The sequence below is a fragment of the Psittacula echo genome (genome assembly GCF_963264785.1).
Source record: "Psittacula echo genome assembly, chromosome: 3".
Classification (NCBI taxonomy): Eukaryota; Metazoa; Chordata; class Aves; order Psittaciformes; family Psittacidae; genus Psittacula; species Psittacula echo.
The window spans coordinates 117262499-117285323 of record NC_137736.1 but is presented as its reverse complement, the minus strand read 5'-3'; the positions used below and the strand labels follow the sequence as shown (position 1 = coordinate 117285323).

The 22825-nt window shown below is 43.8% G+C and overlaps 2 protein-coding genes across 2 annotated transcripts; one reads left to right on the top strand and one right to left on the bottom strand.

Moving 5' to 3' along the window:
• Window positions 1-380: 380 nt before the first annotated feature.
• Window positions 381-12478, top strand: MED17 (mediator complex subunit 17; the record flags this gene model as incomplete). The annotated part of the gene is made up of 12 exons (XM_080613113.1): window positions 381-612; window positions 930-1096; window positions 1807-2026; window positions 3246-3382; window positions 3484-3568; window positions 4509-4661; window positions 5569-5699; window positions 7077-7261; window positions 7817-7954; window positions 8994-9111; window positions 10263-10422; window positions 12273-12478. The coding sequence occupies 12 exons, from the start codon at window positions 381-383 to the stop codon at window positions 12476-12478; spliced, it is 1932 nt and encodes a 643-aa protein (XP_080469239.1).
• A 4795-nt stretch (window positions 12479-17273) lies between these two features.
• Window positions 17274-22167, bottom strand: VSTM5 (V-set and transmembrane domain containing 5; the record flags this gene model as incomplete). The annotated part of the gene is made up of 4 exons (XM_080613471.1): window positions 17274-17317; window positions 18847-18987; window positions 19088-19417; window positions 22083-22167. 4 exons carry the CDS (start codon window positions 22165-22167, stop codon window positions 17274-17276), a joined length of 600 nt encoding a protein of 199 aa, XP_080469597.1.
• Between the last annotated feature and the right edge of the window lie 658 nt (window positions 22168-22825).

Below are 22825 nucleotides of genomic sequence, written 5' to 3'. Positions count from 1 at the left end.
AATATGGCAGCAGTAAAGAGATGACTTCCTCATTTTGTGAAAGAGAGAAATTTGGGGTGTATCTGTCAGGGCAGTTAGGACTGTTAATGGCCCCAAGAAGGACGCAGACCTGTTAAGAGTGGGTCTGGAGCAGGGAGTGAAGGCGGCCGCTCTTGTACTGCTCCGTGCTAATGAGTATCAGCAGAGCGGGGCAGCTCCACGGGTGCCGGTGCTCATAGCGACCGTGCCCCCGGGTGCGGCGCCGTCTTCTCCCGAGCGCCCTCCGGAGAGAGCCGAGCCCGCCCGGCGCTGCCCCCGCCCCCTCATCGGCCCCGCCCCCGCTCGGCACCCGTAGTCAGCGCGGGGGTCGCGCCTGCCCCGCGGTCGGAGGTCGCAGCAAGATGGCGGGCGTGCCGGCCGTGCGCATCAGTATCGAGTCGGCGTGCGAGAAGCAGGTGCAGGAGGTGGGGCTGGATGGCAGCGAGACCTACCTCCAGCCGCTCTCCATGTCCCAGAACCTGGCGCGCCTGGCGCAGCGCATCGACTTCAGCCAGGGCTCTGGCTCCGAGGAGGACGAGCCGGGTTCGGCGGGCCGCGCCTGGGCCGAGCCTGGCGAGGCGGAGGATGAGGAAGGTGAGGGGCGACGGGCCCAAGGCTCCCAGTCAGTCGGCCTGCGGCCTGAGCTCTCCCACCGGGCTGTGGCTGATGCCTGGCCTGCAGCCCACTGGTGCTTGGGCCTGGCGTCTTCCCGTGGGTGCCCGCGATTGGCCGTGGATCGCGGTATTCGTGGCCGAGTCCCAGCAAATCACTGTGGTAGAGTGGAAAAGGGTAGATGCGGGTATTGTGCTGTAAAGTTGTATTTCATCTCATTATGATCTCTCTGTGGTGTAAGAACAAGCCTTGCACTGTATGTTTTTAAAGTCTTTTGTGTCGTTCTGTTCTGCTTTCAGGGTTGGTGAAGTTTCAGCCATCCCTCTGGCCTTGGGATTCGGTGAGGAACAACTTGAGAAGCGCCTTGACTGAGATGTGTGTGTTGTATGATGTGCTGAGCATTGTGAAGGATAAAAAATTCATGACTCTAGATCCAGTTGTGCAAGATCCCCTTCCTCCAAAACAGGTATGTTGTACCTAGTTGTATAGCTTGTATGGCTTGATGCTGAAGGTTTTATTTCAGAGGGTATTTTTTCATGTATGATGCACACACGGTTTAGTCGAATGGGCGCTGTGTTGTGCTGGCACAGTGCTGTATGGGTGAGGATGAGGCTGAATGGGAGGTGAGGCTGATTTCAAAGCCGTCTTTGCTGAAACTGTAAGTCCAAATGTGACTTATGGGTGTATAATGCGGGTGTGAAAGTAATCATAAATAAGTTACTGAACATCCATCAAAAGAAGTTATTAGTCACAGGATCATAGAATGGTTTGTGTTGGAAAGGACCTTAAAGAGCATCCAGTTCCAGCTCTCTGCCATGTGTAGGGACACCTCACACTAGATCATGTCACGGAAGACTGTCCAGCCTGCCTTGAGCACTGCCAGGGATGGAGCATCCGCAGCTTCCTTGGGCAATCTGTTCCAGTGGCTCACCACTCTCACAGTAAAGAACTTCTTCCTTACATCTAACCGAAGCCTCCCTTGTCAGAAGTTTGAACCCATTACCTCTTGTCCTATTACAATAGTCCTTGAGGAAGAGTCCCTCTCCGGTATTCTGGTAGGCCCCCTTCAGATCCTGGAAGGCTGCTAAGACATCAGTGTCAATGAGCTTTCACTGACAATAGTTTTTTGAGATGTAAGGTGCAAGTGGCTTATTCTTTCTTTTTTTCTGTTACTAGAATCCTCAGTTTCTACAGTTGATTTCAAAAAAGAAGTCCTTAGCTGGAGCAGCTCAAATCCTCTTGAAAGGCGCAGAAAGATTATCCAAATCAGTAGCAGAGAACCAGGAAAATAAGCGACAAAGAGACTTCAACTCTGAACTGCTGAGACTGAGACAACACTGGAAGCTGAGGAAAGTAGGAGACAAAATTCTTGGTGATCTGAGCTACAGAAGTGCAGGTAAACAAGCAGAACAAGCAGAAGGGTCTTTTGTTTTTCTCGAGAATGGATATTTATACTTTCTGGATTTTTTTAACTGGAAAACCAGATTGAATATCCGTAATAATAAATAACATAATTTAACATAAGTTTATTATAATCATGAGACAAGATTGTAAGAGGAGGAAACTTGTTTTATTATCAAGAAAAATTTTGTGTCATCTGGATAGAAAGTGATTTCAAAGGCTGTGTAGCTTTCTAGTAAAGATTGCTTTACAGAAACTCTGTATTATATATATTATTATATATTATTATTATATATATATTATCCTGTCCTATCCCTTTGGCCCTTGTGAAAAGTCCAGCTTTCTTGTAGTCCTTTTTAGGCACTGGAAGCTGCTCTAAGGTCTCCCCAGAGCCGCCTTTTCTCCAGGCTGAACAAGCCGAGCTCTCTGAGCCTGTCTTCTTAGCAGAGCTGCTCCAGCCTTCTGAGCATCTTTGTGACTTCTTCTGGACTTGCTTCAGCAGGTTCACGTCCTTCTTATTTTGGTAGGATTTCATGAACTGAGTAGAGAGGTAGAATCACCTCCCTCGACCTGCTGGTCATGATGCAGCCCACCATGTGGTTGTCTTTCTTGACTGCAAGTGCACGCTGCCATCTCATGTTGAGCTTCTCATCAGCCAACACTACCAAGTCCTTCTCCTTAGGGCTGCTCTCAGTCTGTTCTCTGCCCAGCCTGTATTTGTGTTTGGGATTGTGGGGACCCAGGTGTAGGACCTTGCACTTGGCTTGGTTGAACTTCATGAGGTTGGCATCTGCCCGCCTAACAAGCGTGTCGAGGTCCCTCTGGATGGCATTCCTTCCCTACCGTGTATCAACTGAACCACACAGCTTGGTGTCATTGGCAGACTTGCTGAGGGCACACTCAATCCCACTGTCCATGTTAACAACAAAGATGTTAAACAGCACTGGTCCCAATACCAAGCTATGCAGAATGCCACTTGTCACTGGTCTCCACTTGAACATCAAGCCATTGACCGTAACTCTTTTGGAGTGTGACTGTCCAGCTAATTCTTTATCCACCAAGTGCTCCATCCATTGAATCCATGCCTCTGAAGCACAACTATGGAGTTTTGGAGACTTAGAAAATACATAGTCTTCCAAAACAGAGGTATGAGCTTCATTATTTGCAGAAAATGCTTTATACAGAGTATGTGTGTTCTTGTCTTTCCTTCTTAGGTTCGCTTTTCCTTCATCATGGCACATTTGAGGTGATAAAGAACACTGACATTGACCTGGATAAAAAGATACCTGAGGATTACTGTCCTTTGGATGTTCAAATTCCAAGTGATTTAGAGGGATCAGCTTATATCAAGGTTTGCCAGAGAGACTTTAATAATGTAGTGTGGATTTTGTTTTGGTATTTTTGTACTTGCAACAAAGAACAAACATCAAATAACGTTCTCTTTTCACCCAGGTTTCTATTCAGAAACAAGCTCCAGACATTGGTGACCTTGGGACAGTCAACCTCTTTAAAAGACCCATGCTAAAACCGAAACCAGGTATAACTAGCTGTATGTTGTTTTTTGAACATGTTCTCAAGAAATGGGTTTGTGTATGGTGTTTATTTGAAAATCTTAGCATATAGCTGAAACAAAATTACTAGGATTGTATTTTAAGTATTCTGGAGCACCTCTTGTTAGACATTGGAAGTTAGAGCACAAAACCAAAAGCAAACCAAGGTATTGTGTTTCAGTCAGTTACATCCCATTAGTTCAACAGAACTGAATGTCTGATTATTCACTCTTAACTTTGGCCAAAACGTAGAATTTGTTTCTGTGCCTCATTTGTTTTCTCTGGATCTGAAACTCTGCTGGCATTATGTGCACTCGTTACCAATACCTCACCTGGCAGGTGAGGATTGAGTCATTTGCTATGTACCCTTATTGAAAGCTGTACGGGTTTTGGATTCAAATTTCATCCTTTTTAGGATTAAAAAGAACTGACAGGGTTTTATTTCACAATGGTCTGTGACACAGATACTTGTGCTGTCTTGACCATAGACAGGATGCTGTACTATATAGATGTTTCATATGGTATTGAGGGTACAGCATAGAGTAATGTGCTTACCCAGACCAGAATCTTCCAAGAATTTGGGCCCTATAACTCCTATGAAATCACGTACATGCCCTTACCGTTATTTGGTGGTTCACTGTAGGGTGAATTTAATAAAGCTAGAAGTATCATTGAAAGTAAATTGCAACTTAAGCAGAGTTCACAAAAGGTCTGGAAATGTAATGGGCAGTTCCAGTTGGGAGCTGCAATTTACAGTATACATATATGTAAGGTGACACTAATGCATTTTTCTGCTCCATTTGGACAGAAGCTACTGACTGCCTTACCTTAGCAGTTACTCATAGCTACTGAAGTGTCTGGTATCTGAACAAAAAGGTAGCTTTTTCTTACCCTTTCCTTCTACAAACATTGGTTTATATTTTTCAGGCTCTCCCCACTGGCAGACAAAGTTGGAGGCTGCACAAAATGTTCTTTTGTGTAAGGAAATCTTTGCCCAGCTCTCACGAGAAGCTGTTCAAATTAAATCCCAGATTCCTCACATTGTTGTGAAAAATCAGATCATCTCCCAGCCTTTCCCAGGTAGGAAACTTTGTGAGACTTCTTAACCTATTATTTGCTTAAACATGAACTGAAATTCTGATTGATGAGACCTTTTTAAACACTCTGCTCTTAACGACAACTTAAAAAAGGAACCCTGTTTTTCAAAAGTTTTGAAAAACCAGAATTTCCGAGAATTGGAGTTTTGGTTGCTAATTATACAAACATCCAATTAATGCACTTCTGTTTGTAATTTACTCACATTTTATTGTATGGAGTTTGAATTGTTTTACTTTGTGATTGGTTTTTGTCAGTAGCACTTAAAAGCTGTCAACTGTATTACAAGGAGGGGGTGAGCAGGCAGCTGTGTGGTGCTGGATTTAAACCACAACGTGTGCACATTGCAGTTTGGAGCTGTGCAGAAATCAGTGCTGCTGGACTGGGTGCAGATGTAATTTAAGACTTGAGTTAATGGGTCTTCAAAAGAAGAGGGGCCGATACTTTTCAGTGAGGATAATGTAAACCGCATGAAGGTGGCTTAGAGTTGGCTGGTGAATCCTCTGTTCTTACAAGGGGTGCACAACTGATGATATCATGGGAAGAATATGTTTCTGGATTGCCTCAAATTTATAGGATGGTAAATCGTTCATTCTTTGGGGAAGGAATGGGGTCCTGAAGACTCTCCTTTTTCTTTGGGATTGAGTCATAGAAATTGATGTGAAACATATCTAGTAGTTAATAGTTGCCCTGTCAACACTTCAGTCAGTGGCAAGTCTTACTTGCCTTTGTTACTGTGCTCTCCAACATCATTCTTTGATTTTCTGATTATGGTGAATACTGGTTGTAGAAATACTGATTATAATACATGAAGAAAAGCAGTTCTCAGTAGCCTCCTTGAAAATTGTCTGTGTCCTTATTTGTTTTGTGTTATTTAATCTGCTTTGTACAGGTTTACAGTTGTCTATTTCTCTGTGTCACTCTTCCAATGACAAAAAGTCACAAAAGTCTACTTCTGAGAAACAGAATCCTGATGATCATCTTTATGTTCTGGAACATAATTTACATCAGCTTATCAGAGAGGTAATGCATTTATGGTGAGGTACTGAAGAGGTTTTGTGCTTTTGTAGTCTTCTACATGGCATGCAGCACTGTTATAACATCAGGGTGCCAGTAGAGGCCAGTCGCTTTCTATCCATTGCTGTGAGGCAGCATTCTGTTCAGTTCTAGTGCGTAGAGGTAGTTACGGAGTTCCAGTTAATGCTTTCATGCAATGCTGGTTCCTTACTTAAACTCAGGCCTGGTGTTCCTTCCAGAAAAGCTGTGCAAGGTTTTTCCAGTACAGCTCATCAGTTTCCCTTTTTCCTTTGTTTCTAATTAGTGCTTGTCGAGTACTTTAAGTGAGCATCTGTTCAGCCCATACTTCCATGAAGGAAGAACAATCAATTACTATAGTAACTTTGCTTCTTTTGAGGTCCACTTCTCTGCTTCAGTGTCTTAGATTCAGAAGGATGTGGGGTAGGAGGTTGAGCTTGCATCTGTTCAGGAAAGGAGCATAATCATAGAATAGTTAGGGTTGAGAAGGACCTTAAGATCATCTAGTTCCAACCCCCCTGCTATGGGCAGGGACACCTCACACTAAACCATGCCACCCAAGGCCTCATCCAACCTGGCCTTGAACACCGCCAAGGATGGAGCACTCACAACCTCCCTGGGCAACCCATTCCAGTGCCTCACGACCCTCACAGCAAAGAATTTCTTCCTTATGTCCAATCTAAACTTCCCCTGTTTAAGTTTTAATCCATTACCCCTTGTACTGTCACTACAGTCCCTGATGAATAGTCCATCCTCGTAGGCCCCCCTCAGATACTGGAAGGCTGCTATGAGGTCTCCACACAGCCTTCTCTTAACCTTAATCTTAGATGCAATTGTGAAACCATGTTCCAGAGAGCGTTCATCTCCTTAGAGGCACAAGTCATGCAGTCATGTGGAATAGTCCAGTGTCTTAAGCACTGAACTGGGATTCCTGAGCCCAGTGCCCATCTCTGTGAGTTTCCTTTCTTAACTTGGAACCAGATGTTAATTTTTTTGTACCCCTTTTTATTTCTAAAATACTTCCTTTATTTTCGTTTGACCACCCTGTCTGTCTCCAGAGATGCGTATGAGGCAGACTTACTAGTAGGAGCTACTGCCATACTAGCAAATCTTTGTTAGCTAGCACATGTTTTTAAAAATCACTTTCCATAGGGTTTGAAAGAGCTGCATAAACAGGGGAGGCAAAGTATGAGTGGAATGTTGCTTTAAAGTGCTGTCAAATTTATAAAGTAAAAAAGCTGCACTTTTGGAAAGTATGTGTATGTAAAACACCTGATGTGAAGCAGCATATTATAGTATGTATATTACTTCTTGCAGATACATCATTTGGGCACTTCCTTTTATAACGTTTTTTGTTTGTTGCAGTGTCACAAGCAAACCCTGAGCTCAACAGTGATGCCACATCCAGCTAGTGCGCCTTTTGGTCATAAGAGAATGAGACTTGCAGGACCCCAGGCTTTTGATAAAAATGATATCAGTTCTTTACAGTCGAATGAAGGCCTTCTGGAAAAGATAATAAAGCAGGCAAAGCACATCTTTCTGAGACGCAGGTAGGTCACAAGCTGTTCCTGTTACAATTAAATGTACCATTATGTAGAATACAATTGATCTTTTTTCAGTGTTCTTAGAACTAGCAGCTACTTCCTTCACTGTTAAAATAGTCTATTTTTAAGTACTGAGAACCAATAACACATCAGGAAATATGAGCAATAAGCAGTTGGCTAGTAAAAAAGAAAAGAAATGGGGTTTCTTAGAGATCTATGTGACAGCTCTGACGTAGGCTGCTGATAATTGTCCCTACTTTTCTGAAGCTGCATAAGTCTTTTTTAGTATTCTTTTCTGTGCAGTAGCTCATTCTAAGTAATACCACTTCAGTACTGCTGCAGAGTGTATGTGACGTATCAAGTAAAAACAGGTGCTCCATTAGCACCAGTGGTGCTGAAATAGAACTTTGTTTCACATGGTTTATTAAATTTCCCTTTTTATCTTTTTGATGTGCCACCAAAAGAAAACCTAACAGACTAATAACTTCCTCACTTCCTTTAATCAAGATAAGAGCTCAGGCTGTCTAGATTACTGTACATGATTATGTCTTTATCTTCCAGAACTGCTCGAACCATAGACAGTTTGGCCAGTCGTATTGAGGATCCCCAGATTCAGGCCCACTGGTCCAATATAAATGATGTTTATGAATCCAGTGTTAAAGTTCTTATAACTTCTCAAGGATACGAACAAATATGCAAGTATGTGTGAAAGTGCCTGTGTCTTTCTAGTTGTAGAAGCATGCAGCAGTGTCAGAGTGTATTCAGGTTGGGTTTTACAGCTTTAGATTATCTTCAGGCATACAAGTAGGAGCCCCTTATTTGTGTGTGCATGTTTGGTTTTGAGTTGTGGGGGAACAGCCACCCTAAGAATATCTTCACCCATTTTAAACTTTAATGAAGAAACTTAAGTTGTTAAGCAGCATATTTCCCTTTCAAAGAAGGAATTGAATGTGAAACTGGCTGTTTAAGGGGGGTGTGTGTGCTTTGGATAGAGATAGATGAATATACAGTATCTTTGTATGTGCTGGACTCTGAGCTTGCAGTCTGGTCATGGATGGCTAGTCAATGCTCAGTCCTAGCTCCATTGCATAGGTACTGAAATGTGGAACTTATGTAATTCATCCCCTTAGTTACACACCGTGTCTTCAAAATAAGAGATTTCATATGCCAGAAATGAATGTCTGCATGCTGACCAGCAGTGAATGATCCAATGTGTTCACAGTGGATGATGCAGCTGGTTTTTGGACTTTTTCTACTTTGAGCTTTTCTACTTTGACCCAGCTGTTTTTTCTACTTTTCTACAGTCCTTTCTGGCTGTGTCCTCACTGTGGAGCAGACTGTGGTCATTGGTGTGATTTGCAGTCTTACTTCCAGAGTGTCTGTGCTGCCCAAGTCTTGGCTGTAGATTAGAACAAGCCCCAGGTACACACCATTTTCCTCTGCCCCTCTGCAAGGAAACTTGGGCACAGTGCCAGGCAGGAGCTGTGAGGCACCTCAGGAGGTTCCTTGACATGAGCAAGCAGTGGGCCAGGTCTGGGAACACACCACAGAAGATGTTCCCTGCAGTAGAGGGAGCTGTCATGAGGGGTGAAATTGAAACGTTTGGAGTTGCAGTCTTATTCCATAGGCTTTGTACTATCCTCATCTTAAGAGTTGTTGGGAGTTCTGTGCTCTTAGTTTCCTGTTTTCTTGATGAAATGTAATGCATTTTGAACAAATGTGCATCTTGTCTTCAAAGATCCATTCAACTACAGCTGAACATTGGAGTTGAACAAATCAGAGTTGTGCATAGAGATGGAAGAGTTATTACACTATCCCATCAAGAGCAGGAACTGCAGGATTTCCTTTTATCTCAGGTAGATTCATATACATTCTTTTCCCTTCTTGTAATGTTCAGGAAACAGAAGAAGTTAGAATCTTACCTTTATCTCTGTAGAAAAACTTTAGTTAAAGATAGTGGAAGTAGGAAGGTGAGTGACTGAATTTTTCAGTATGTTTGTATAGAGTCTTTAGCAACTGTAGCTAAAATACAGTGCCAGGTTTTACTAAGGTCAGTAGTAATAATAATTTTTCTCCTCCCATTTAAAATACATTTCTTTATGCTATTCATTATGGGAACGCTAGGATTTTTGCTTACTTCAGAACAAGTCAGTGAGAGTCATAGCAGACAAGAAGGTACTCAATATGTGAAACTTACTGCAACCAAGACCTGTCTAGAGATCTTAATGAGCCCACAATTACTGCGGTTTCAACACTGTCTTGTTAATGTTCACTTTGCATCAGCCATTACTAAATCAGCTGATATTTGAATGAACTGTGTTTTCTTAATTGCTTAGAGCAAGGTGCTGGTTTTAGTCAGAAGTGACAGTGTCCCTACTATGCATTATAAATAGTCCAAGTACAGGTCTTTAATAACAGTGGTTGGACTGTTGCAGTTAGTGAAACTCCTCGACACAGAAAACAAGTTGAAACAGATTCTGCTGAAGGTATCTTTTTGGTCAAGTGTTTTCAGACTTGTTCACAGAGAACTGCTGAACAGTGCTAGCTATTTCTTTGTTACAAGCGTTAAGTCATGATACAGAAAAACGTTAGCATTTAACTTCTAAGCTGTTAAAGCTCAGTGCTTGCACTTGAGCATTAGTGGGGATAATCATGCACCTGAGAACCACAACTTTTCTTTCCCAGTGTGCTGTTAGCATAATCTCACAGATCTTATATATTTTTCCAGCAGAAGTCTCATTTCCATTCAAAGAAAGAATTATTTCCAAGCCTTGTTTGTATCACTTGAATTAGTTCTTGAGACCTAAATAAAGGCTTTTGTAACTTGAAAGCAATACTTAAATAAATTGCAGAAGCCCATATAGCTGTGAAAGGTTCATCTAACTGCGTAGTGTACTTAATACAGTGGTCTTCTCTGTGTGCGGAAGAAGTTTGGTAAAACCAGGAAGCAATTATTTCTGTGGTGTGCAAATACTGACCAGAAGATGAACCTCTTGTTACCTTTCAGATGTCACAGCACCAAGTCCATGCAGTTCAGCAACTTGCGAAAGTTATGGGATGGCATGTGCTGAGTTTCAGTAATCACGTTGGTCTGGGGCCAGTGGAGAGCATTGGCAATGCATCAGCAATAACTGTAGCATCACCAAATGGAGACTATGCCATTTCAGGTAGTGTCTTCTCTTACAAATGTATGGAAAATCTTAACATTAAGTGAATTCTACAGGGTTTGTATGTCTCTTTCTGAGAGAGTCTCTAGAATTTCATTGAATAATGTCAATTTATAGCAAAATATTCTAGAAACAATCTCTTTTGTGTATGCAGTTGACACCTAAATAGAATCAATACTTTGCTCAGTAAGCCATGTAATATAAATTTGATTTAGTTTACAAAGGCTTGAAACTGTTTCCTAGAATTAGCATTGAAAAACCGGATTACAGAAACCATCAAGGTCGTGAGAGAAGGGAACAAGGCAAACTACACCATCACAACTGTGGACTTAATGAGAACAAATTTTGGTCTCTCCAGGGGTCTTCTTGGAAGAATCCTATGGAATGCCGTCCTATGGGATGGAGAGAAAAGGGGTCCAAGAGAGTTGGTTGTTTTTTTTTTCCTAAGTATCACATCTTTCAAGTTCAAGAATGGTCATTTCTTTGTGCAGGAAGTTGTGCAAAGGTGACCAAAGATCTGTGTGTGTGAACGGGGAGCTTATGACTAAACTCATGGCATAAAGAGGAAGCTACAAGTGATTATAAGCAGGACCAGTTGATCTGGAAGATAGGCTGTCCAAACATGCATTGATGGGGATAGGAAGGCTAAAGCCCATCTGGAGTTGAATCTGGTGGGGGACTTAGAGGGCAACAAGAACTTTAAAGGTAGGTCTGCAGCAAAAGGAAGACTAGAAGAAATATGGGCCTGCTGGTAAATGGAGAGAGGACGTGGTGGCACAGGACATGGAGAAGACCAAGGTATACAATGCCTTCTTTGCTTTCGTCTTAAGACTGGCCTTCAGGAATTCCAGGTCCCTGAGACCAATGGGAAATTTTGGAGCAAAGAGGACATACACAAGTTCATGGGACCAGGTGGGATGTATCCATGAGGGCTGAGGGAGCCGACTTATGTCACTGTAAGGCCATTCTTGATGACCTTTGAAAGGTCATAGTGATCAGGAATGATTTCCAAGGACTGGAAGAAGACAGGTGTCACATCCTGTGTTCAAGAAGGAGAATCTGGGAACTGGTCTGGTCAGCCTCACTGCAATTCCTGGGGAGATGAGGCAAAAGCCAGTCCTGTAAGCAGTTTACAAACTATTAAGGAAAAGGTGATGATAATGATGGGGAGTAATCACCATTGATTTATGAAGGAGAAATTATGTTCAATCAGCCTGATAGTCATCTCTTTGTAGAAGGTTGGCTTAGTAAGTGAGGGAAGAGCTAAGTGTTATCTCCCTAACTGCTTATTTAAAACACAAACACAGACACACACCACCGCCCAACATCACAGCACAAAAACCCATCCAAGCCAAGAGAACTCCACCACCCTACACCAGTCTTGCGGATTTTTGTGATTAAAAGCAACAGCTGTCCTGAGTGACTCCATTGCTGCCCATTTGATGTAAATCCACTAGAAACAATACCTTTTTGATCATGGTTTTCAACAGAATGGTGGGAATACATCCAAGGTAAGATTGGCCAAAAAGCCCTTTGCCCTTCCTAGCATCATTAGGGAAAAATAAAGCATTTGTAAACTGAGGGAGGGGGGGAGTGTGTGTCAAATGTTTCTCTGGTGCGCTCTAACCAGAACATGCAGTGCTAAAGCAACAAAATCATGTAGAAATGGGAGACCAGAAGGAGAAAATTCAAAGAGAAAACATTAATGATAATTAAAAGGTAATTTCCCTTACTTGCTTTCAGCATATTTGGAATTGAGTAGGAGTAATGTATAACATACATGAGGAAGGATATTTAATATGAGGAATCTTACAGTATAAAAGTGCTCATACAATCTCTGCTCATTACAGTGCGTAATGGCCCAGAAAGCGGCAGCAAAGTTATGGTTCAGTTTCCACGGAGTCAGTGCAAGGATCTTCCCAAAGGCGATGTGCTGCAGGACAACAAGTGGAATCATCTTCGAGGGCCCTTCAAGGAAGTACAATGGAATAAAATGGAAGGGCGGAACTTTGTCTATAAAATGGAACTCCTCATGGCTGCCCTAACTCCGTGTTAATAGTACATCTGCCTCTGCTGCGGCTTGGAATCATCACTGAGCTGCATACAATCACTGCTGAGCAGCATAGGGAAATGGGAGCTATAACACAATGCAAGAAAGCAAACCCAAATGTATTTCCTGTACAGATCTGTTCATTGTACTGTTTCTAATAAAACTTTTTTCAATAACATCTAAAATAAACTTCTGGGAAAGTTCCTTTCAGCTGTTTCTTTGCAGATTGCTGTATCTAAAGTAGCAGAGCTGAGTCACTGATGTATTTTTCTTTTATTAAATCAATTTAGTAGTTATTTGCTATATGAGAGGTGTCTGCTCAGAGTCATTCCCTTCCCTCTCATGCTCCTACTTTTCTCAATAGATCTTTGTAAGTATTACTGAGAGATGAAAATTACTAGAATGGAATTGTGCTATGGCAAAGCCTTTTAGCGGCTGTGAGACCACAGGGAATGGCTGTCTGGGGGGGAAGCTGATGGACTTGTTTGATAAGAAGGGGGTCAGCAGAGGAGAAACAGAGCTCCCTTGTCAAGAATTAAGGCTAAAGAAAGCTTAAGGAACTGTCTTCACTGGGTGACATTCTTGAGCTAGAGTTTGAACATGGATGTGGCTTCTGGGTGATCAATTTCTTTTTTGAGAGATATATTTGGTGGCAATTCTTGAGAGTGCTACGAAGCTGCAGCTTATGGCAAACATCTTTGCTTTCTGATGGCTACAGGTGAGCCTGTGTGGTTGTTGGTTACTTTGCTTGTGTTTTCTGTCCTTGTTTTTTGCAGGTATGTAGAAGAAAGAGTCTTACTCTGCTTGCAAGACACTGACAATTTGAGTTTGGGGGTGACGTTTCTAAATTCATGTCCAGATAGAAGCAGGTGACTCATGCAGTAGACCTTGCATCCCCACAGATTGGTTTGTTTGCTTGTTTGGGTTTTTTCATGCACTGTCATTTATTGTCATCCAGGGAAACACTGATATCCTGAAGATCAGCTCTTTTGAGTTCTTTGAAAATAAAAGTAGTCCCATTTTGTCTCTCTTGGTTGTGCTTGTATCCTTCTTGAAGCTTCTAGTAAGGTATTGCACAAAGCTCTTTTTTGATGATTAATTGCTAAAGATCTTTCTGAAACCTGTCTGTATGAAGTGGTTCAGACTTACGTCCATATTATGCATTACAAAGTATGGGCAAATATATATACGAGAGAACATTTCACCCATAGAACGTGTTTGCATTGAGCATCATGCTTTGTGACAGTTGTTATTTTGCTGTATTCTTGAGCAATAAGGAGTAGTAGTAGGAAATAATATATTAAGCAACTGCTTGTGGCAAGCTGCTGCTCAGTGTGTCTCCTAAGCAGCTATTGTGCTACCGTTGGTGTCTGCCGCTGTGGAGCATCTTGTTATTTCAGTTCCTTGAAGTACTTGCTTCTGTGTGACTGAGCTATGAGAAAGAGTTTTCCTCCCAGGTTTTGATGAGTTTCTCAAGAGATCTTATAGAAAATGAAAAAGTGCTGGTTGAAAATACTCTGTTTATTGTCTTGAAAGATGGGTGAATCTCTCACACAACCCCCGTGATGCCAGGTCTCATATTGCTTGACTAGCCTATGATTACAGGTGGAGAGGGGGTTCTTTGATGAACAGTTCAGCCAGCAGCCTGATGCATCTGATTATATGAGGCTGTTTGGACTCAGCAACACAACAAATCTTCTCTTACTAATAATTAGAAGATGAGTGTTTGAAACTTCAATGTGTCTTTGCACTTCACTGTTCTTAAGCTAATTGACAGGTCTGCATATAGTGATAGCCTTCTCTTCAAACAAGCTCTTCATTACCAAGCAATAGGATCACTTTGGGGCTATTAGGATCTCATGCTTGCAGGATTTGACTCCTGAAAAGAAGCAATGGATGCAAGAGGACTTGTGTTGCTGAAGTACAAGCACTGAACATTAACAGTGAAGACATTCGTCAGGGTTTCCAGGCCTAGATGAAAAATAAATAAATAATAAAGAACTATTAGGGACCTGGAGAGTCTGTGTTTTAGTGTTGAATGCACAGTTTTGGAATGGAAAATGGACTGATTAGGCTTCTAACAGAGGGTCAGTCTTGAAATGCTGGGTAGTGCATCTTTGAACATGAAATGAAGGCATTAGTGGCTGATTAAGACCTTTGAAATTGATTGCCAAAGCAATCTTGTCAGAGCAACTTTGACATCTCTTTAATTAACATGTAAAAACAAAATGCCTTACTCCCTTTGATCATTTGGGATGCTCTAAATATTCAATTTGCTGCTGTTCTGCATGGAGTTTACAAGTGAAGTAAGAATAGCTATTAGTTTCTAAACTTCCACTTTAACAGCTTGGCCTAAGACTTTCAATACTTCAGTTACCTCCAGTGCAGCAAGAAACTGCTACAGACAGCTTAGCCTCGTGGTCTGTATGTTAAATATTGCTGACATTAATAATGCATATTGACAGACATCAGTTTCAGAAAATGGGAGTATTTTATAAGTGATCCTACCTACATAGTAAGCATGCTAAATTCTGGGTAAAATCTATGGGTGAGGAATTGTCTATAGGAAAGGAGTACACAGGCAACTGTACTGTATGCCCTCACTGAATGAACTTAAATGCCTGTTGTTCATCTAGGGTATTACTACCTAAAATTGAGGCTGGCACCAGCGTCAGTAGCCAAGGGTGGGCATCTGAAGTTGTATCCTTAGCTAAGCTGAGAGAGGTAGAACAACAGTGCTAGTGGGAAACCTCTTGCTGCTGTTACAGTGCATCTTCAGTTGAAGATTTTTAAATGGTTATTTCCTACTTTGATCCCAGCTTTCAAATTTTGGAGTTTAAAAGTGACCTCTCCAATTCCAGCAATGCATTCAGATGGTCATTCATGTCTGTATGCATTTCCTGACTTTGCCTTTGGCAAGTACGGTATTCAAGTCAGCATTAGTAGATAGTAGTGATGTTACATGTAAGCTGTACTTTGCATGCTTTCTAAATAAGTCTAGAAAAGCACCTGCTATATCCTCAGCTTAATGAATAACTTCATATTCAAGTGCTAACACTTAGTGATTTAAAATGTAGATAAACAGAAAAAATACTAATGTTTTCCATATGCTATATGGATATTTCACAAGTACTTCAAGCTTAGGGATTGAAACAGATGCACTTGCAACTTCTTTTGTGTTGTCAAATCTTAGTTCAAAGATACAGAAGATCAGTAGCACATACTTAAAGTGAGGAATTAGAGCAAACTGCTACTTTGTCAGGCTGTGCTGTAGCCTTCTATTCTTTGATTTCCCACCTTTTGTGACCTGCTCTCAAACAGGAAGGATGCAGGAAGCAGCAACCAGCTGAATCTGGTACCTGAGTTTATGAGTGAGTGAGAGGCCCTTTGTACTACGAAAGGCCAGTTAATCCAGGGATGACTTTTTGAAGGTATTGTGTACAGAGTGCTTTGGAAAAAGCCTGCTTGGTGCCTTCCTCCATCATTATTCACTCCGTGAGAAATTCTCTGGCTTCCCATATCTAACCCTTAGTACTTCTGCATTATAGTCCCTGCCTAGAGGGGAAGCTCTATCAGCCTGCCCTGTGAAAGGTTTGTCGTGAGCTGAAGCGTGAGAGGCAGTAGCAGCAGTCTGGCTCAAGAAGCCATTGGCAATCAGACTAGTCTGTGGTCTCTTATGTTTTCGAGGTTTATTTCACCCTGCAAAATTCTTCTCATTACAAAAGCAAACCAGGATAATTTGAAGCTCGGTCAGGTCAGTGCTTTCTCACTCACAAAACCAAATGTTATTCCACCCAGCAGGTCTGCAGGTGGAGAATATAAGTGCAATATGCAGCTTCAAGAAGACAATAGTTCAATCACTTCATGTTTTCTTACAACATAGGAAAGCAAAGGCGGCTTCTCAACAAGAGCACCTTCAGAACTCTATTTGTAAATAACAAATCTGTAATGCTGTATCATTTTTCTTCCCAGATGGAGTATTTGACAGTAAGTTTGCAAAGGACTTGACATCTTTCACAATGAAACTGCTTCGTGTTTTGCCACCCCTCGCATGTGATGTGTCAGCATTTCCTCTGACCCCTCTAATCACTGTAGGCAGCGTCCTCTTCAGTGCCTGTGCGTGGCTCCTTGTTTAACAACTTTCTATAGTCATGTCATAAAATGTGTGTTAATATCCTGGAGCAGTGCAAACACTGGGAAACGTAAGTGGGGAACTTTGACCAGCTTGGCATTGTTTCAAAGGCAGTTTTGTCTTGTGAAGAATTGGGGGTTTTGTTCATTCAGGAAATTCCGTATGCCCAAAACTAGCAGCAGAGGCACAATAAACAGGATTCAGTCCTTGCAATTAATTTTTTAATATGATACTGTAATTAGACATTAAATTTGTTACGTTGAGGGATGCTAATGGCTGCTCTGTCTGTAATAGGAGACTTGCTGTAGCCAAAATACAGGTGTCGTTCAAGACTATGATCATTTCCTTTCTGGGTTGCTCTTGGAGGCTTAGTAGGTTGGTTTTAAGAGTGGTAGAGGCTGTAGATTTTATGAGTGAGCCACAAAAATGTGTTCTTGCTCAGCATGAAAGCATATTCTTCCTTACTTTGACCTTGGTTAGCAGAGCCGAAAACCTTACAGGTCAAAACAGCTCCGTCAGACACTGCTGGTTTAAAGTCTAATGAGTTTGCAAGTCAGGATGTTTCTACAGCAGTCACAAACATGTTACCTTTAGGGTTTCTTCTCCCTTTCTTTGCTAGTGCTTTTTCCTGAGGTAGAATTGTTATTTTTGCTATGAGGCAGTCCTTGGCTAACACTCGATGGTTTCCAATTCAATCTCTTCAGTTGTACTTGCTGCAAAGAAAAGGATATTATTATTGATTGGCAAATGCATTGGAAGGCCAGCGTTCCAAAATTAACAACGCCATGTTAATAGCTGAGACATTTTGAACTTTTTAATATTAGCTCAAGCTTACTTGTCTGCAATTAGGTTTTAAATATACCATTTCAAAACATTTAGAGTCCCTCACAGTGACACTGGTTTCTTCTGATACAAGACTAAAGGCACTATGAAAAGTCCTTATACCTCTCTTCATGACTTCTGAAAGGAGGGCTCTGATAAGGTGAAACTGGGGCAGACGTTGGGTCCCTGCTTCAGATCGTGTTCTGGGAGATGACAGAGCAAGTCTCCAGAGCTGTGGTTTTCCTGAACTCTGCCAAGTAACTGTGTTTGATTGGGCTCTGTAGGAAGATTGGCTTCAACTGAAGGAAGAGGCTTTATCCAAACCAGAGCTGGTGTATTCTGGCACGATAGCAAAAGTTTCAGTAGCTACAGAAGCTTGTGAGCAGTGTGTGCACTGTGAAAACAGCAGCAGCCCTAACATCTGTGGGTGAGCAGCAGAAAGGAAGAGACAGCTTGAGTCGAATTCATCTCTTCTCATACCAGGCTTTGCAGAGTTGACACAAAGTCATGAAGCTTAAGACTCTTGAGTACCTGCACTGGTCTTGTAAAATACTGATGCTTAGGCTGCTTGTTGTAATGTAACAGCTTAAACAGCACTTAGAGAAGAAATACAGACCTTTTACCTATAGGGCAAGAAACCACTAATGGATCTGCACTTACAAAGAAAGGAGGTGAATGCCTGAAATGTTTTGAAGTGGTAAAAGAAACCCCATGTTCCAAAGATGAGCCCAAAGCTTGAGCCCAGGCCTGTAGCTTGGCACCTGGTCTTGCTGCCTGGGCCAAATATCCCAGCTTGTGGCTTGGAAATGTCTTCCTAATATGTGAATCTTCCTTTCTGTGCAACCGTGGTGTTCCCTTGATCTGCTTTTCATGATGGGTGTCTTTGGCATGCATTAAGAGTCTGGGTTTGATATTAGTCAGTGTTCATTGGAGTCCACAACTGGATCAAATGTGAGGACAGATGAAAGGGGTGGTTTGAGAGCAGAGGGATGGGTGCAGTCCTCCATGAAGTGAGGCGGGGCCACTCTGAAGGGCCTAGGAGATACCCTTCAGTGCAGACCCTGAGAGCACTACTGACACTCTTGACTTTGTCTCCTCCTCTGTGATGGGGGGTTATTGCAGCTCTGGCCTTTTCTCCCTAAATTTCGCAGTTAGCAATGTTGGGAAGTGTTTTATAGTTTCTGATGTAAAATGTATAAGGTGGGTATCCAGTGGATTGTTCTGCAACTAAATACCTAAACAACTAAATTCAGTCACCTCAGCTAGTAAAGAATTGAGCAGGGTAACTGAGCTGAGCCCTTCCAGGCTTGTTTCTCAGTGTCCCTGCTTAGAACCTTTATGGCTCAAATCACAAGTGAACTTTGGCCTCAAAATTCAGACTTCAAAGCCATATACCTTGACTGTATTGTTAGAGAGATACCTGTTAGTTTGTGTGTCATCTTCTTCTGAAATAGATGCAGAGATTTATTACACAGCCACATGAAGCAGACCAAAATGGCAGATACAGCAGCAAGAAATGCAAAGAGAACTGCTACAAAATGTAAATCTTCATAGATAATCTCTGCAGGGAGGAGAGAAAAAAGGTCATATTATTAAATTGATTATGAGCAGATTCATGTTTAAACACGGGGTAAAGCCCAGAACTCCCATCTAGTTTGTACCGTAAACGTTAACTATGATGGTGCCGTAGGTGCTGGTTCCATGCTCCTCTGTTACAGTGATAAAATAGTAGCCAGCATCTCTCATGCCAACATTCAGGAGCTGTATAGAGCCATTCTCAAAAGTCGTCACTCTGTCCTTGTAGGCTGTGGATATGTTGACGTAATTCCCACTTTTCCACTCAACAATTTTGGTGGTGCCCCAGGTTGACACATGCTTCCACTCAATGGTGGCAACACCTCTGCAAGAGTATTCAACTGAGAGGAGGATGTTCTGTGCCACTGTTGCGTTGATGTTGGGTTGTGGGACAACTAACGATACCCCTCCAGGAGCTGAAAGAGAAAACAGGGTAATGAATATGGAGATGATGCTGCACCAATCGTCCAGTGCAGGATGGAACCTACCTATCTTGGTGGCCGTTTTAAGAGAGGATGGATTATGCTTTACATATTTCCTTTCTGCTGATCATAAAAGGAAGAGACACACTTAAATTAAAGACTAAATACAGATTTTAATCAGTGATAATCATAAGAAACTTTTCCATTTTATAGGACAGGTAATTGTATGTATTCCAGTGTTTGGATACCCAAGCAGAGACAGTTTGGAAGAATCTTTTTGGGTAAGGGAACATAACATTGAAAATTGAGCAATGCTTTTGTATTTATCAGTAACTGGCTTTCCTTTAAAATCCTGCATTTAAATGTGAAGTTTAATCACCAGCCTTCATAAAGACAGCCAGTTACATGCCAGTGCAGATGAACCACATGCAATCAAAGGTGCCCATTTCATGTGAAGTCAGGGACTTCATGTTCCGGATGATTTCCAGACAGAAATGCACTTGAAAGAATATTTTATTCTCCTCTAGCTCTTACTGATGTGATTATGGAACGTTTCATAACACTATGAAACTCAACTGACCATTTAGATTAATGTGTAACTGCAATACTTTCTGCTTCTGTGGGGGTATTTCTCCGTGAAACTCAGTATCACACCAAACATTTGAGTTCCAATTGGCACTAATATATATATATTTAAATAAATAGTGGCTTGTTTGAGACACTTGGCTAGAGACTGAAATCCTGTTATCTACATGCAGAAATCAAACCAGACAGAAGGCAGATAAAGCACAGAGCAAGCTGAATGCCTTTTCCTGGGTTGTCTTGGAGCAGCTCACTCACTCTCCTCTTGTGCTGTGGGGACTGCATGATGGCAAGAGCAGAAGTGGGAAAGTAATGCAAATGTCTGAGACCCAGTGGAGAGGGAGGATGAGAATGTCAGCTGTGCTGAAGGGACCCCTGGGGATGGTCCTGGAGGTTCTGCGGAGTCTTCAGGGAAAAGAATGGTTAAAAAGGCAATGAAAGAAGAATTTCAAATGGAAAGAAATTGTCTTTAAAAATCTTATCCAAAAATAAGCCCCCCCCCCCCCCCCCCCGCCAAAACCGCAAACCAACCACAAGTGAGGAGAGATGGATACATGAACTACAAGCTGACTTCATTCTATTTGGGATCTGTAGCAGAAGTCAGAAGCTCTGTTTGTCAAGGTGAGGCAGGGAAGCTGCAGAAGCCAGTCTGATTCCCAGGTCCTCACCTATGGGACCAGCCTAAAGCTATAGCCACTCTTATTTTTGTAACTGTAGAGGACCTAGGCTCTTTCCAAGATAACACTCCTGGGATTTGCCCTTCATGGGCATCTTGTGCTCATGCTGGCCAGGCCTCTTGCAGGGACACGATGCCTTCCAGGAAGCCCAGAGCATCCTCAGCTAAGCTGCGGCTCAGCCTGTGTGCAGGAGAGACTTACCAGAGCCCTGAAAAAGGGCTTGTGCCAGCCACAGAAACAGAACAGATGGGAACTTCTGGTAATCACTGCAAACTGATCTAATTGTTTTCTGCTCCATGTGTTTGTTTGGAGGCCTTTTGCACTGTTTCTGACCAGCCAGGAGCTGAGTGGCTCACCACAGCGACCCTTTTATGTTTTGATAAAGGCAAGGATTTGTTCTGGATAGGTGATTGCAAGGTAAAAGCAAAAAAAAGACACAAATAGAAATCCTTCCATCCCTGTCTAGCTCACGAAGCCAAACAAGGCAGTGCAATATCTAACCGTTCTAAAACGGTTTTAATACACAGTCTGCCCGGATCACCTGAACCGGTCTGATCCAAACCGAGCTGCACAGCCTGGAGAGCAAACATCCCCCCGGCAGCGCCCTGGCTTGCGCAACCAGCCCCTTTTCAGCCGGTAAAACACGCACCGAGGAGAAGCGGTGAGTTTGGAGCCCCTGCACGCTGCTCCTGCGCTCCAGAGCATCGGCCTGGCCCGGAGCCGGAGCGGGAAGAGTGGAAAGAGTGGGAAGCGCGGCTCCGTGTGCCTGCCGGGGGCGGGTGGGGAGGGCCGGCAGCTTTGTGCAGGAGCCCGAGCATGGGGGAACAGCGCTAAAATTGAGCTCTGTTCCTCCACCTTTTGGTGTCCTGCTACTGTGTCACCTTGATGATGAAGAGGACGCGGTGTCAAACCAGACCCACCGGTGGCACTGCCCAGCCTGGTCTTCCCATGGACCTCGCTGGGAGCTGCCCCGGCCACGCTCTGCCCCTGGGGGTGCAGGGTTGAAATCCACCTCCCTGCCACCTTTCCAGAGCCAACCGAAGCCCTTCGGGCTGGTCAATCGGGACGTGCTGCCTCCTCCATTCCTTATCCCCTCCGCTCTTGGGAAACCGGGAAGGGGTGGCGGCTGCTCGGGATCTCGTCCCGCTTCCCCGACCACTTCCAGCATGAGGAGAGCAGCGTTGCCAGCCTGACACCCGTACCTCGTCCCCGTCCCCTTTCCCGGTAGATATTCCCAGACGCTCCCGGCAGGGTTGGGAAGAGCCCTCTCTGGGCTCTGCACCGCCCCGCGCCAGCGCTGGGGCTGAGCCGGCGGTAGTGCGGAGAGGAGGAGGAAGAGGAGGAGGAGGGAAGGGCCGGGGAGGAAGCGGAGGGGAGAAGGAACGGAGACGGACACTTACTCTGCAGAGCCCACCCGGCGGCCAGGCAGAGGGTGACGGTCCCCACGACGATGCCCCGTCCCCGGCAGCCCTGGAGCGGTCTCATCAGACAGAAGCCGGTGCCCCAGGGGTTGCATTTAAGCGGCTGGGCCGGCCAGCGCGGCCCGACCCCGAGGGCTGCCCGCCCCAGGCCTCTTCCTCGCTCCTTTCCCTCCTCTTCCTCCCTCTCCTGCTCCCGGCTCCCCCCCCTGCGCCTGCCGCACCGGCCGGGCTCTCCCACGCCTCACACCCCGCGATCCTCCGATACGGATTGAAGATGCAATTGGCTGAGGAAGGGAAAGCGCTGCCCGGCCGCCTGCCATCGCCCAGCCAGGAAATGAGCGGTGATGGGCGGCCGCGGGGGACGAGCCCAGCGCTGGGGCACTCGGCCGAGGATGCCCTTTTGTGTGTGATTGCCAAGGAAACACGCACCCGCGAGGGAAATGTCCCTTCAGGATGTTAGAAATGACTTCATTGCCCCGGGGAGTCTGGTGATGCTGCGGGCGAGATGGCTGCGCTGGGCAGCAGCTCTGTGGCCTCAGGGTCCATCCCTCATGAAAATGAGCCTGATCTCCATCCCACCATACCCAGCACAAGCACTGAGTGCTCCTCTCTCCCTTCAATCGTCTTCCAGAGAAGGTGTCCAAAAAGGCCTGTCCTGATTTCAGGAAGGCACAGGACAGCGTGAGTGAGGGGGAAATGTGATTAGAAAACATATGAGTGCC